Source organism: Anguilla anguilla, chromosome 9 (assembly GCF_013347855.1).
Source record: "Anguilla anguilla isolate fAngAng1 chromosome 9, fAngAng1.pri, whole genome shotgun sequence".
In the NCBI taxonomy this organism is placed as follows: Eukaryota; Metazoa; Chordata; class Actinopteri; order Anguilliformes; family Anguillidae; genus Anguilla; species Anguilla anguilla.
The window spans coordinates 8,389,558-8,402,862 of NC_049209.1; the positions used below are offsets into that span (position 1 = coordinate 8,389,558).

The 13,305-nt window shown below is 46.8% G+C and overlaps 1 protein-coding gene across 3 annotated transcripts in view; it reads right to left on the minus strand.

Annotated features, from left to right (window-relative positions):
• The window catches only part of mtus2a (microtubule associated tumor suppressor candidate 2a), a 77,191-nt gene that overhangs the window by 10,167 nt on the left and 53,719 nt on the right, over positions 1-13,305 (minus strand). For all 3 annotated transcript variants that reach the window (XM_035435124.1, XM_035435125.1, XM_035435126.1), the window contains exons 5-7: positions 9,248-9,406; positions 6,917-7,015; positions 4,299-4,510 (exon numbers count right to left, since the gene is read on the minus strand). In XM_035435124.1, the coding sequence (XP_035291015.1) occupies positions 4,299-4,510; positions 6,917-7,015; positions 9,248-9,406 (470 nt within the window). The remainder of the gene's footprint in view (positions 1-4,298; positions 4,511-6,916; positions 7,016-9,247; positions 9,407-13,305) is intronic.

A 13,305-nucleotide genomic window follows, 5' to 3' on the forward strand; every position in this document is an offset into this window, starting at 1 on the left:
ATGCGATCTGACAGCCAGCTGGTACAGAGATGGCCAGCTCCAGCTATGGTCATCTTCCTTAGGTCACCCACCCCCCCCACTCCCTGCTCCCCACCCCAACTAGAATTTCGAGCACTGAGCGTGTCATCCAGCTCCACAGCAGTGGGACACAGGGAGAGGTAAGACTGGAGGATAGAGGGGGACAATTTTATCAATAAACAGTGGTGTATTACCAAGAGACTCTCTGCTTCTGCATTTCCCAAAGGAACCAGGTACCAACAAACTCAGCTTTCTCTGACGATTCTGACAACACAACACACGCATACATACACTATACACACGAGCACACATACACACGCTCAACCACACAGCCCAACCGGACGGATTACAGTAAGGATGGTGACTTCATCTCCCTCTCCACCACATTAAAAACAAGCGCAACTCCATCTGCACCATCTCCTAACCTACACCATCTCCATTCTCCCATCCACCCCCTTCTCAAACAATCCACTTTAAATCCACCTGCCTCAGTCCACTCTGTTCTGCAGTTCAGGCAGAAGAACAGGACTGTAGTGCTCTGCAATCCTTCCACCATGCTCTATCTGTATGGGAGAGTTTGGCAAGTTGACAGACAGGCTTTACAAGCAGGACAGCCTCCAGCCATATCTGCATGAGTGGCCATATTAGGAGCACTTATGTATGAAACTGCAGGGAGAAAACCTTAACAGTGGGAACAAAACCTGTCTGACATTCCTTACAAAGCTGTACATCCAGTTTTGTGTATGGGAAGGGGTCAGGTAGGGGTCCCCTTATACTAACATGTTTTGTTAATGTTTGATATGCAGGCAAAAAAAAAAAAAAAGCTGGATATTGGGTAACTAACTAAGCAAATAATGCTTGCCACTCCATTACAGTGCGTCAAGTTGTACAAAACTGTTGAAAGGCCATTAAGTAGGCTACAATCCTACAATCTGTAAATTGTTAGTCCAGAATCATGGACCGTTGAATGGCCAATTAAGATAGCTGTGGGGTGTGTACAGGGATTTCACCTAAGCACTGTAGGTGAAACCGAAAACACACAGATGGCAAACAAACAATCGCTACAATATTTACACATTTCATATGATTCACTGCTACTGACAAACTAGAAAAACGTGTTGCACATCTCCACTGCGTTGTTATTGGATGCAGCAGCCCCCTGTAAGGTCTGGCACCGCTCGGCGTAAAAGCATGCTCAGGTTCTGTGTCGTCATCAGCTTCACAGCCCCTTCCCCATCTCCTCCAATCACAGCCCGGCATTCTGAGATCACGCAGGGGACCACACTGAACCAGCCACCGCCTCGCTCAGGGCTGTGAGCTATTCCAAAGCTGAGAGAAGCAACTCGAAAAAAGCAGGTTCTGACCGGACCAGTGTCCATGGCAACAGACAGTAAGCCGTTTATAGACCTGCGCGGCTCACAGGGATGCAGTTCCTCATTTCTGTAGTGTGAAGCAGCTTAACCTCATGCTCTGGGCAGGATGTTCCTGTACCTGAAACCTTAAATGGCAGACGGAGAAGCCAATCATAGACTTGGGCTCGAACCCGCAAGATTCTGGCTTGGCAGACAGGCCGATGCAGAGGAAAACTCCACTGTAGCCACAGACCCACAGTGGACCACGGTTCAGCATGCTCCACATTAGACCCGTGGCAGTGGCGGTGCGTCCCAGAGCCAAACATGCTGTACCCCGATGACAGCATCCCCAGATGGTCCTGCACTGGAACACAGCCCACCCGCTCACTAGCTTCGAGCTCTCGGCTGTCTCCGCAGTCATAAAAGGCACGTCCTCTCTTACATCCGACTGCTTCACAGAGACGGAGTTGCCTTTGGTGTGCTGTCATTCCCGAGATGGAAATCAGATCATTATGATCTGAGTCAGGGAAAAAAAAAAAAAAAAATTCTAAGAAAAAATACCCCCAGGATTCCAGTAATTGGCCACTCCTAGAATTAGGTACACACAGTGGGATATGAGCACACTGGTGCCGTGAGCCATAAATAGACACACATCTTCAGTCAGCCGGCTGCAGGCATCACACAAGGTGCATACACCTGCACTCATCTGACAGTACACAGCTGGGAGGAACGGATTCATCTTGGCTCTGTGCACACTGAGACAGCTATAGGGTTATGATGTATGTTATGGATAAGGCAGGACGGGGGTGGTGTGTTTGTGCGCGTGAGTTTGCGTTTACTTGTCAGAGCTGTCATCCCTGGCGAGAAAGATTTTTCTCCACATGAGACAGAATCGTGATGTAGACTCGCTGCACGACACAGCCTTCCTACCAGCCAACAGGGTGGTAGGGTTCAGTGGTTCATTAACAGTGCTCAAATGCTTCTCTTTTTCAATGGATGAAATTAACCATGCTAATTTTATGATGAACCATGAGGTACTGCAAAGTATAGGTCTGAAATACAGGCATAAATACACATTCACACACAGGTACGCTACATGCACAGTCACACGCACACACACACACACACACACACACACACACACACACACACAAATGACAGCTATACAGCAGCTAGACATTGAGCTTGAAAACAAAATGGAGACAGTAGAAACACACATAACCATGAGCCCAGGAATGTTGGAGAGTGACTCGATAGTGGACGGGCAAGTTCATGTTACAGTTTCAGGGGTTTGGAAAAAAAATTTTGGTTAGCAGTGAAACCTTTTACCTCAACAGAACTGCGTGTAAACAAATATGTGATCCTTTTTGGAAAGGGAGGTATTTGTAGACCAGCATTACTCTACAATTTATTACATTACATTACATTACAGGCATTTAGCAGACGCTCTTATCCAGAGCGACTTACACAACTTTTACATAGCATTTTTACATTGTATCCATTTATACTTTATAGCTGGATATATACTGAAGCAATTTTGGTTAAGTACCTTGCTCAAGGGTACAACGGAAGTGTCCTACCCGAGAATCGAACCTGCGACCTTTCGGTTACAAGCCCAGTTCCTTACCCACTGTGCTACACTCCGTCCTGAGAAGTTTATACAGTCTGACAGACGTTAAGAGTTTTAGACAGAAGAAAGAGTTTTAAAGACATAAGACACCAAACAACATCACTTAGCTGCTATTCAATGACACATACAGTTGTCATATTCATTGGAGTCTTAGGATATATCTCCCCACCAGAAAAATGTTTTGTTCATCATTTGTTTTATCATGATCACATTCAAAAGAATCAGAGAAACTTCTAACACAGAATAATGTGATTTTCTGCTCTCTTCCAGCATGGGAAATTGAATTAGGATGCAAGCGAAGAATAACAACAATTATTGAGAAGCTTACTGAAAAAACAGGGTACACAACTCGCAAAATTCAAACCATAATTTCCATCAGCTGAAGCTGCAATTACTGAATGACACTTCCTTTTCGTGGACAGCAGAGGGCATCATTTCATTCAGTGGCTCTACAATCTGTCAGCTGTCTTCCATATTAGAGTCTCCATATGTGCTGTCACACAACGTTCCTGCACCTCATAGACCCAGTGAGACTGATCACTCAGAATGTACCAACTGAATATAACAATACAAACTATGGACAAGACCAGCAAGAGTTTGAAGTGCAGCATCCCAGCCCAGACTGACAATGGGCTTCTGTGGACCCGGTATAGTTGTGTTCTCAATGGAGCAGTTGAGCTGCACAACCTTGTGTGCTGTTCCACAATAGTGTGCTATAATTCATACACCCGTGATACCATGTGACATCGCTGCATAGAGCTGATGCATTTTTATTCTGCAGTTGGATGGATAAAATCTAACCCTGACCTTACATGACATCCCACTAGCAGCTGTATTTGCAGTGCTGTGCTGCCTGAGGCTCTGTGCTGTAGGTACAGTATGCAACTGAATCAGTTTGTGTGCAACAGTCTGGCAGGAAGAGAAATGCAAATACTGTTAACCATGCAACAGCAAAATGGTTTTTTCCCTGTACAGTAAAGATATTCTAATGACCCACCGACAGCTGTGCACAGTAACTTGGATGACATTTCAAGCAGACCGTGAACACCATGCTTAATTACTGAGATACGCCTCAATAACCCGGGTTTTCTGTCACATTTTTGTCAAAATTATACTACCAAGAGTTCTGATTTGTACAGTAAACACAGCCAGAAGTGAATTCTGTACTTTTGAATTCTGTACTTTAAAGACACAGCGAGTTCATTTCTGCCAGTTTCTTCTGCACTTCACTGAGAGACAGCAGTTGGGTGTGGGGTTTTTCGTGGGGGGGGCGGGGGGGGGGGGTGGGCCTACAGTACCTTGCGGCTGAAGTGCTGGGTGCTGACGGCGAAGACCTCCAGGCCGAGGGCGGCCCTCCTCAGCTCGGCCTGCAGACGCAGCAGCTGCTTGGCCTGCTGCTCACAGCGGTCCTGCAGGCACTGCACCGCCAGGCGCTCCGCGCCCCCCGCGCCCTGGGGCCCGCCCGCCACGCCGGCGCCCCGCCCCGCCGCTGGCTTCTGCCGCGCATGCACTGAGGCCGGGACGGGGTGAGGGGGGGGTACAGGGGTTTGGGAAAAAGCAGGGGGGGGGGGGGGATGGGGGGGTGGAGGATAAAGATTAGAAACTGGGAAGAACAAATCTAACCCACATTTTCCCATCAATGGCAGAAAACACCTACACCTTCACCACTGAATTCCAAAATTTGCCCAGTACACAGTCACATGAGGCCTACAAGACATCCTTCAGCTCTACAAGAGCTCACGTGTCTCAAACCATCGCGAACTCCCCGAATCGATCGGTGAAGCTCCCGCAAGAGGAACAGGAGCGGCGGCGGCGGGGAACGGCCGCCGAAAGACGACGCGTCTCATTCGCTGACGAATCAGACGAGCGCTGACGCTTTTATTGAGCGGACTCGGGGACAGGATGATCCATCGACTTCATTACTGTGAAACGAGGCCGGGGAGGAAGCATGGAGCGGGAGCTCATGCCTTTAATGATTCCTTCCACCCAGGGCCATCTGTATGAATTACACACCCACCAGATTTGATTGGGAGGCATTTGGAAAACAGGTGAGGGTCAGAACGAATGTTCTTGCGTTGCAAACAATAAGAGGCAATTGACATTCAGGAAGCTCAATCAACCTCTCGCTAAGACAAATTGATATTTTCAGATGGGTCACGCTGGCGTGGAGAGATGGCCTGCAGCGATAAGAAACATTTTCTCTCCATCCATCTCTCTGCCTCTTCCATCCCTCACTCTCTCTATCTCTCCATCACTGCACCCTCCCCCCAGCTGCTGCCGGGTCTTTCTCTGCTGGGAGAAACTCTTTCACAGCTCTTTCTCTTTCGCTTATTCTGTGACTGATGGGCAGACAGACCCTCGAGAGTTATGACAATGAGAGAGACATCACACTGCCCTCCCGCAAGAGCAAGCCTTCAGTTTCTACACTGGCTGACAACCGAGCAAAGGTAATAATTGATTTAGCATTAACAGATTTTTGTAAGTGAAGTTTAAAGTCACGGATTGGGGCATGAGTTGTAAAATATACAGTATGTTGAAAGCGAACGTTCAAGGTAACAAAACTACTGAAAAACGGAAGGCTATAAAATGACCACGACTGCAAATATGACCCTGTTAGTTTTTATTTTTCAGGTTGGACTATAAAAAGTACCGCGCCACTGCAGGATGTTGCATTAATCAGTCCTCTCCAGAGTGCGCAATAAAAACGCCAGCGCAGGCAACGTGCTCCACCGCCAGCGCAATAAATCAGACAGGCTTTAACTCCCCGATGCGCAGCGGTGCCACGGCCTGTGTCTGCTCCCGCATACGGTGCTGTGCAGTGGAGTGCAGAGGGCAGTTACTCAACACCGGCAGGTGCGCAAGCAGCCTGGCTGCAAACACATCACCGTTACCTAGCAGCCAGGGAAACGTCTCCGTGGAAACGATGGGCGGTTATATCAGGTAGTCAGGTGTTGAGGGTGAGCGGGGGAGGGCGTGCACTCTGTTCTGCTGCTGAGGACAAGTGGGAGTTTCCCCCTAACAAAACGTGGAGGAGGGCAGGACAAAGGACAACCTTGTCTATTGGAGGACGAGTAGGGGAGGAGCCAGGAGAGGAGGTAAATATGACCCAGGTGCAGAGAGGACAAAAAACTGAACTGAATATGCAAATTGACTGAAGAGACAGATTTAAAATAACACCAGAAAGCCTGAGTTAAGAACACAATGAAGTCTTTGAAGGGGAGGAGACTTTACTTTCCTGCAGTGCGGATTAAGGTTTTTTGTGTAACTGGGATGAATGTCATGAAGTGGCTTATTATAACAGCTATTTATTATGGCCAGAGTGTTGAGTGTCACCAGGGCTGTAACTGAATCCCAACACTGGTGAATAGGGGGCAGGTGGTAATGAGCTCATCTAAACTTAGCCCTTCCTCCTATGTGATCCCATTTAATATTCCAATGCGCTTTGCTTTTTACTGGAGCACAGTGGCAAAGCTGGCATCTGATTGGCCCAAACATATTTCACAACAGGGGGTAGACAGTCCCCTGGCAACGAGGGCCAGGGAATCCACACCTACTAAATTGTGTTCATATGTACTATAGCTGAACATGGGTCACCTTTCTGAGCTCAGTACAATTAAGTTTAACGCACAATGTGTAAGCGACAACCTTCTTGTTGAGACCAACTACAAATGGAAAATAGTCATTCAACATAGTTACCAAGCTAAAAGAATGTGGGAACAAACCAATGACCACCTGGAGATTAAGAAAGCCCTCCTCATGAAAAAATACCTGAAGATTCAGACCTGGAGTCTCTTGGGGATTCTGAACACTCAGCAAATGATTCAAAACTGCCTGGAGGTCCCAGTTTACTCACCTGGAGACCCAGAGCACTCGCCTAGGGATTCAAAACATTGTCACGGGTTGTCAGATGACTCACCTGGGGACTGGGGTTTGGGTGACACCACTGCACACTTCTTTGGGGAGGAGACCACAGGCCGGACAACCTCCACGTCCTTCTGTATCTCCTTCCTGGAGGCTATAAAAACCAACGAATAAAGGAACAAACCTTTAAAATGAACTGCATTTATCAACCAGTCCTTTCATTCACAGGCTAACAGCAGAGTGTGGAAAAGAGAGAGGGGCACAGAGGAAGGAAACTGCATATTAAATTCCAGAGAGTGTCTGATACACATGCTGCATAGACATGTAACATTCAGTTTTCATGCAGCTGCAGATCTTTCAGAAACACATAAATAAGAAAAATAAACAAAAGAGAAAATCATCTCTCCTTCCTCCCTTTCCAAGCTGCTGTAACTCAAGCATAGTCCGCCACCAATTAGTTTCAATGAGAATCCTTAGAACAAATAAACAAAACAGAAACATCCTTAAAAAATCACGTCAACCAAGTCAGAGTTACATGCAGAGGTGCTGTCCCTGCCCTGCAAGAAAATATATTCTGGCTAAAACCAGATTCACTTATAACGTAGCCCAGAGCAACTACCAATAAAGTGCCAGTTTTGACAGAAAAGCGCCAAAATGGCACAATGACAAGGCGATGTATCCATTGCAGCCAGTAGGTGGCAGCAGTGCTCCTTCCTCATAGTTCCCACAGGAGGACCCGCTCCGGCTGCAGCAGCGGTCCCCAGGTGGGGGTAAACAGGAGCGCTGCTGACTGAGGTGGAACAGCACCAGGCGCACAGAGATTTATCTGGGATAAAAGGTTTGGGGTCTGGAGTGAGATATTAATAATTTCACAGGCGAAGCAGGGGCGTGAAACAGACATGCAGCTGCGATCCCAATGCGGTCACCACGTGCGTCTAGGGCAAAGGGGGGGAGGGGGGGGGGGGGGAGGGGGCGGGGCAGGAGGGAGGAAGCTGTGCAGGACCACCAGCCACAGGGCCCTGCAGAGAGCTCACATGGACAGAGGCTATCAGTGCGGTGGATGGGGGGGTGAGAGGGAGGAAGAAAAGCTGAGGGAAAAGAAAAGGGAGAATGGGAGAAGAAAAGAAAGGGGAAAAGGAAGGGAAGGGGTGGATGTGGAGGGCAGAATGAAACAGTGAGGAAGAGAGAGAGTGAAAGACGGGGAAGAAAGGAGAGAGATGGAAATGGCGGGAAGGAGAAAGAGAGGCAACGTCTCTGAGAAGTGTTGCATAAAACCTGAAGTTGCCGCATGTCTGAGCCGGCAAAGTGGTGGTGGCTCAGCCACACTAATAAGAGTGGACTCTGCTACAGATAGCGTAGCGTTGTCACGCTTATAAAGAAAGGCTTTGTCACAGTGTGGTCTATCCCCGCTGATCAAAAGGGCTGCTCATTCTCCTGGCACACACCTGCCACTGATCTCAGAGATATCCTCTTCCTATTCTTCAACTGACAGGTGAAGTAAACCACTTCAAATAGTGTTTTAAGAAAATCTGTGAACAAAGACAACTCCCCCAGCCGTACACTCCCCCAAGTTGGTTCTTCCTTAATTAAATTCTCCAAGACATCCCACTGTAAGACCTCAAGCTATGCCTTAACTACTTAATTGCTTCTTAATTACTATTTTTAATTGAGCTGTGGAGAAAAGGATGCCTTTGCAAGCAGGTCTGATAAATTTGAACTTGATGAATGCACATGTGTGTGCATAAATATATGTATGAATGTTTGTCTTCAATCTACCACTTCCTGGGAGCATCCAACCACACTTTCGTACCAGAATTAATTAGGCATCTGAGCCCACTTATAACACGCTGTGTGCCCTAGGACTGCAGGTAGCTGAGTGACACTCTGAAGCATCGAGCCCTGATTAGATATAAATACTTCATTCTTTGCATCGCTGAGCTGACTGCACCAGGTGAGCATGCCCTGACACCCAGGATAGAACATTGACAGTGGATTCCCACAAATGCCTTTGCAATATATAATATAATTATGATACAAGGACTTATTTGAATGTCTTTCAGTGCAATTGTGAATATTGATATGTTGCTTTTTTCCCCCCAAAAAACTCATAATACCACATGTTTTTGCCAGCACTCCTGCCAACACATGATTTGTGTCAGTCACATGATCAAGGAGATTTTGAGCCCGAGTCCCGGTGAGATATCATCAGCGCTATCAGCAGGGAGGCAGAGAATATGCTAAATGCAATCAAGGGCTGGACTAACGTGGCAGACAAAGTGATACGGAATGGTCTATCAGCCAATCAAATCAGACGAAAGACGTTTGAGAGAACACAGGAAGAGGAACGCGGCGGCGGTTTTCCGACGGAGACGACAGAGGCGCTCACCGACGGGGGAGCCGCGCGCCGGGAGCATGAGGGAGCGTCGAGTCGGGGCGGGGGCGTTGGGGGGCAGGGGGCTGCTGCGGCTCGGGGCCCGGGGGGTCTCGCCGCCCGAAAGCGTGGTCACCCTGTGAAGGGGCGGGTCGTCGCTCACACTGCTGGGGCCTGAAAGAGAGGGAAACACATACCGTATGCAGCGACATGGAATGGATGCACACATTACATTACATTACAGGCATTTGGCAGACGCTCTTATCCAGAGCGACGTACAACAAAGTGTGTAACCATAACCAGGAACAAGTATGACGAAACCCCTAGAGAGAAGTACCGGTCCAAGTGCAGGGAACAACCGCATAGTTCAACTTGGACCCTGAGGGTTAAACTGATTAACACTAACAACGAGAACGGCAACAACGCAGTCTATGGAAAAAATACAAGTAGTAGTTAAGACAGTTAATGCACCTAGGTCACCTACGAAACAGCTGCCTAGTTACAACCCTAAGCTTACAGTCATTTACAGGGGGGTAGGGAGGGATGGGGAGAGGTGCAGCCTGAAGAGGTGAGTCTTCAGTCGTCGTCTGAAATGGGTCAGTGTCTCAGCTGTTCTGACCTCCACAGGGAGGTCATTCCACCATCGTGGGGCCACACGCTCATGCAAGTGCAGCTCATCAGTCCCGCTTGTTCAGTGACATCTGGGACAGCTGAGCCACGCTACTCTTTGTCCGCACAATTAGCATCCTCTCCCTTCTGTAGACTCACCTCCTTGGACTGTACCTGGGGTTTTCCCGAGTAGATTATTTCCCGAGGATTTATTCTGAAACTGAGCACTTAGACAAAGAATCTGAGACGGCACGACTGAGTCTGCACTTTCCCCGAGAGCTGATTAAAGATTGATGCCTTTTCTTTATTAGGCTTCGGGTGCTGCAGGCAGTCAGTCCGTCAGTAAATTATTTTTGTAATGGTGAATTACAATGCCGTTCGCTTCGCTTGTACGTCCTAACGTTCCCATTAGTATTTAAATTGAACGCCAAAGTGAATAAATAAGTATTTTAATTACGCAAACTGAAGAGGCGCGGGCCTGATTCAGACCTAGATCACACAAAGCTAAAGCACAGCATCAAAGAAAGAGCTGAGGTCAACTAAATTTTACTAATCGGTGAAAACAGATTGAGTCTTGATTCAATCACACAGAATCCCACTCTTGTACTCACAACAATGAAACTACAATAGCCTTTCTGCATCATCCTTTTGTAAAATACCTTTAAAAAACATTCTAAACTACCTCCGCAATATATATATCCTTTATCACAAATGCTTAAAATAAAGACAGCAGTTATGGGTCAGTGATACACTACATGGCCAAACGTCTGTGGACAGCTGAAATCCAACATCTCATCCAAAATTATGGGCACTCATATAGAGTTGGTCCCCCCTTTGCTGCGATAACAACCTCCACTCTTCTCGGAATTCTTTATGCTTGATGTTAGGGCATTGCTGCAGGGATTTGCTTCCATTCAGCCAGAAGAACATTAGTGAGGTTGGGCATTGAATGGCCGATTAGGCCTGGCTTGCATTTGGCTTTCCAATTGATCCCAAAGGTATTGGACGGAGTTGAGGTTAGGGCTCTGTGCAGGCCAGTCAAGTTCTTTCACATCGATCTCGACAAAACCATTTCTATATAGACCACGCTGCAAGCCCTGGGGCATTGTCATGCTGAAACAGGAGAGGGTCTTCCCCAAACTGTTGCCACAAAGTTGGAAGCACAGAATTGTCTAGAAAATCATTGCATTAAGATTTGCATTCACTGGAACTAAGGGGCCTAGCCAAAACCATGAAAAACAGCCCCAGAATTTTGGTCATATGGTCGATGTTTGGTTGTCTTGAAGAAGCTTCTCTCCCACTGCGGGAGTGTAGGGTCTGGCCTTGTATGTTGGCTTGCTGGATTAGATGAATGGCTCCCATCACTGGGACTTACCCGCCTGTCTTCATCTTTCCTCCGTTGACCCACTTCCCTGGCAAAGAAGCAGCCAGTTTCCCCATCCCTATCAGACCATCCATCATCTCACTTACGATCCTCTTAACATCCACCGCTGTCTTACAAGTGCGTTTGATATAGACTATAGGCGAAGGTCCACTAACACGCTAGGTGTAAATGCCCAAAGCTAAAACAATATACTTCACTTGTCACAGGCATAGGCAAGGCTCCGGCAAGCCATCAGTTTTTGCGTGTACAGCAGGTTGTGGATCGTTTCATCAATAAGCTGAGGGTCTCAGTTTCTCCACACAAGAGGAGGTTTGAGTGCCCTGTGTTGAAAATAATGAAAGCTATGCAGGTCTTCTTTCCGACAACCTTGAATTATTCAGGCTGGTCAGCATCAGCGCAGACGACCAAAGAGGCGAGGTGGGCGGCTTGAAATTCCTACAAAGGCAGGGACTGGCATGATCCAAGGGTGCTCAGGTGCAATGTCCACAGAAAAGTATGACTGTGAAGAGTGATGGTGCTTTTCAGTGATGGTTCTTTTAATAACTCAGGGAGTCACGAGGAAGATGAAAGGAACTATTAAAATACAGCAATTAGTAACACCAAATTTCTCATTAAACAGGTTACAGGGTTCCATGGGGGGGAAGGCTTTATTAGAAGAAACGATATTATGGACTGGAAATAGACCTGATCTTGCCCTGAAGAACTAAGATCTAACTCAACAGTTGAACAACAGCGCTTCTGAAGAGTGATTGCTTTTAAAAGTATTTTTTTTTAAATAAGAAATTTATCATCGCTCAATTTCCCGGTGGCAATTTTCTCACCAAGGCTGAAAATGTCAAGGCTTATAGTGTAGTGCCGAGCACACCACCACCACCATCACACTGAAATTGCCCAGGAATTGAACATTAGACCAAAATACAAACAGCAGCCAGAAAAATGACTGATATTCTGAGGGAGACTTGTGCATGCTCGGGGTGCAAAAGCAATAAAAACAACCCAGAGCACGCATAATACCAGCGTATCTGATGGCTTTAGAGCAGGCAATTAAGGTGCTGTGTTAATGCCGCTATCGTGCGATTGGCTAGGAGAAAATGAGGGGCATCCCATTGCTCAATCTAAAAATGCCTTTATAATTTTATTTCAGAGCCCCTGCAGTGTGAACATTGTGTAGAACTGGGTTAGCTGTTCAGAGAGTAGCAGGATTGTGAGATATTCCCAGCTCCATTTTTTGCCTTGATGTTTGAGAGTTTCCTGTGGGCCAGAAAAATACTGCCACGCCTAGCGATAAAGCATTCAAAAAAAAAAAAGTATTACAGAGCTGTGCTTCAATGTTTTAAAGTGAGGGCTTTAAAAAACACAGGTTAAACACTGAGTACTCAACGGTCCAATACTGCACACAGTTCTCCTACTCAGGTTTCTGAGGTATGTACAACACAGACCACTGTAGTGTGCACACATGTGCTGTGCATTGTATCTTGTTTCCTTTAACCACAGAATGAGCATACTGCTGCTCCATCAATAATTATCCATGCAGTTGTTATCACTGAGCATTTGTACTTTAAAAAAAATGCTAAACATAAATGGTCAACCTGGAGGAAGGGTTTCAATAGGCAGGCTTGAACCTTTCTCTCCGTTCAAGCGTGACATATCAGATACATCACACTTGAACAAACACAAAGTGTGATGTATCTGGTAGATCAGCAGTGTGCAGACAGCCGCCCGTACTCTGCCAAAACAACAACTGTAGATGCCAACTGATGAACAGCAGAGTGAAAAGAAACCGCAGATTTGTTGTCTGCCCTCTGTTGAAAGAACAAAGGAGTTAGCTGTGATGGAACAAGCCATTGACTACACTTGGGAATTCAAAATTTGGAGGAAATCCCAGGGAAAAAAGAAATGGATGAAGAATATGTGAAAATACCCCAGCGGATGTGTTCAGTGACCTATTGGACCTCAAAAGCGTGATTCATAAATATTAAGGAAATCCATTCACATGCTTTTTCTAGGTTATTATACATTCTAGGTGACTTAAATGAGAGGAAAAGCTTGTTGTTGTGATGTGAGAGTTCCCTGCTTCGCT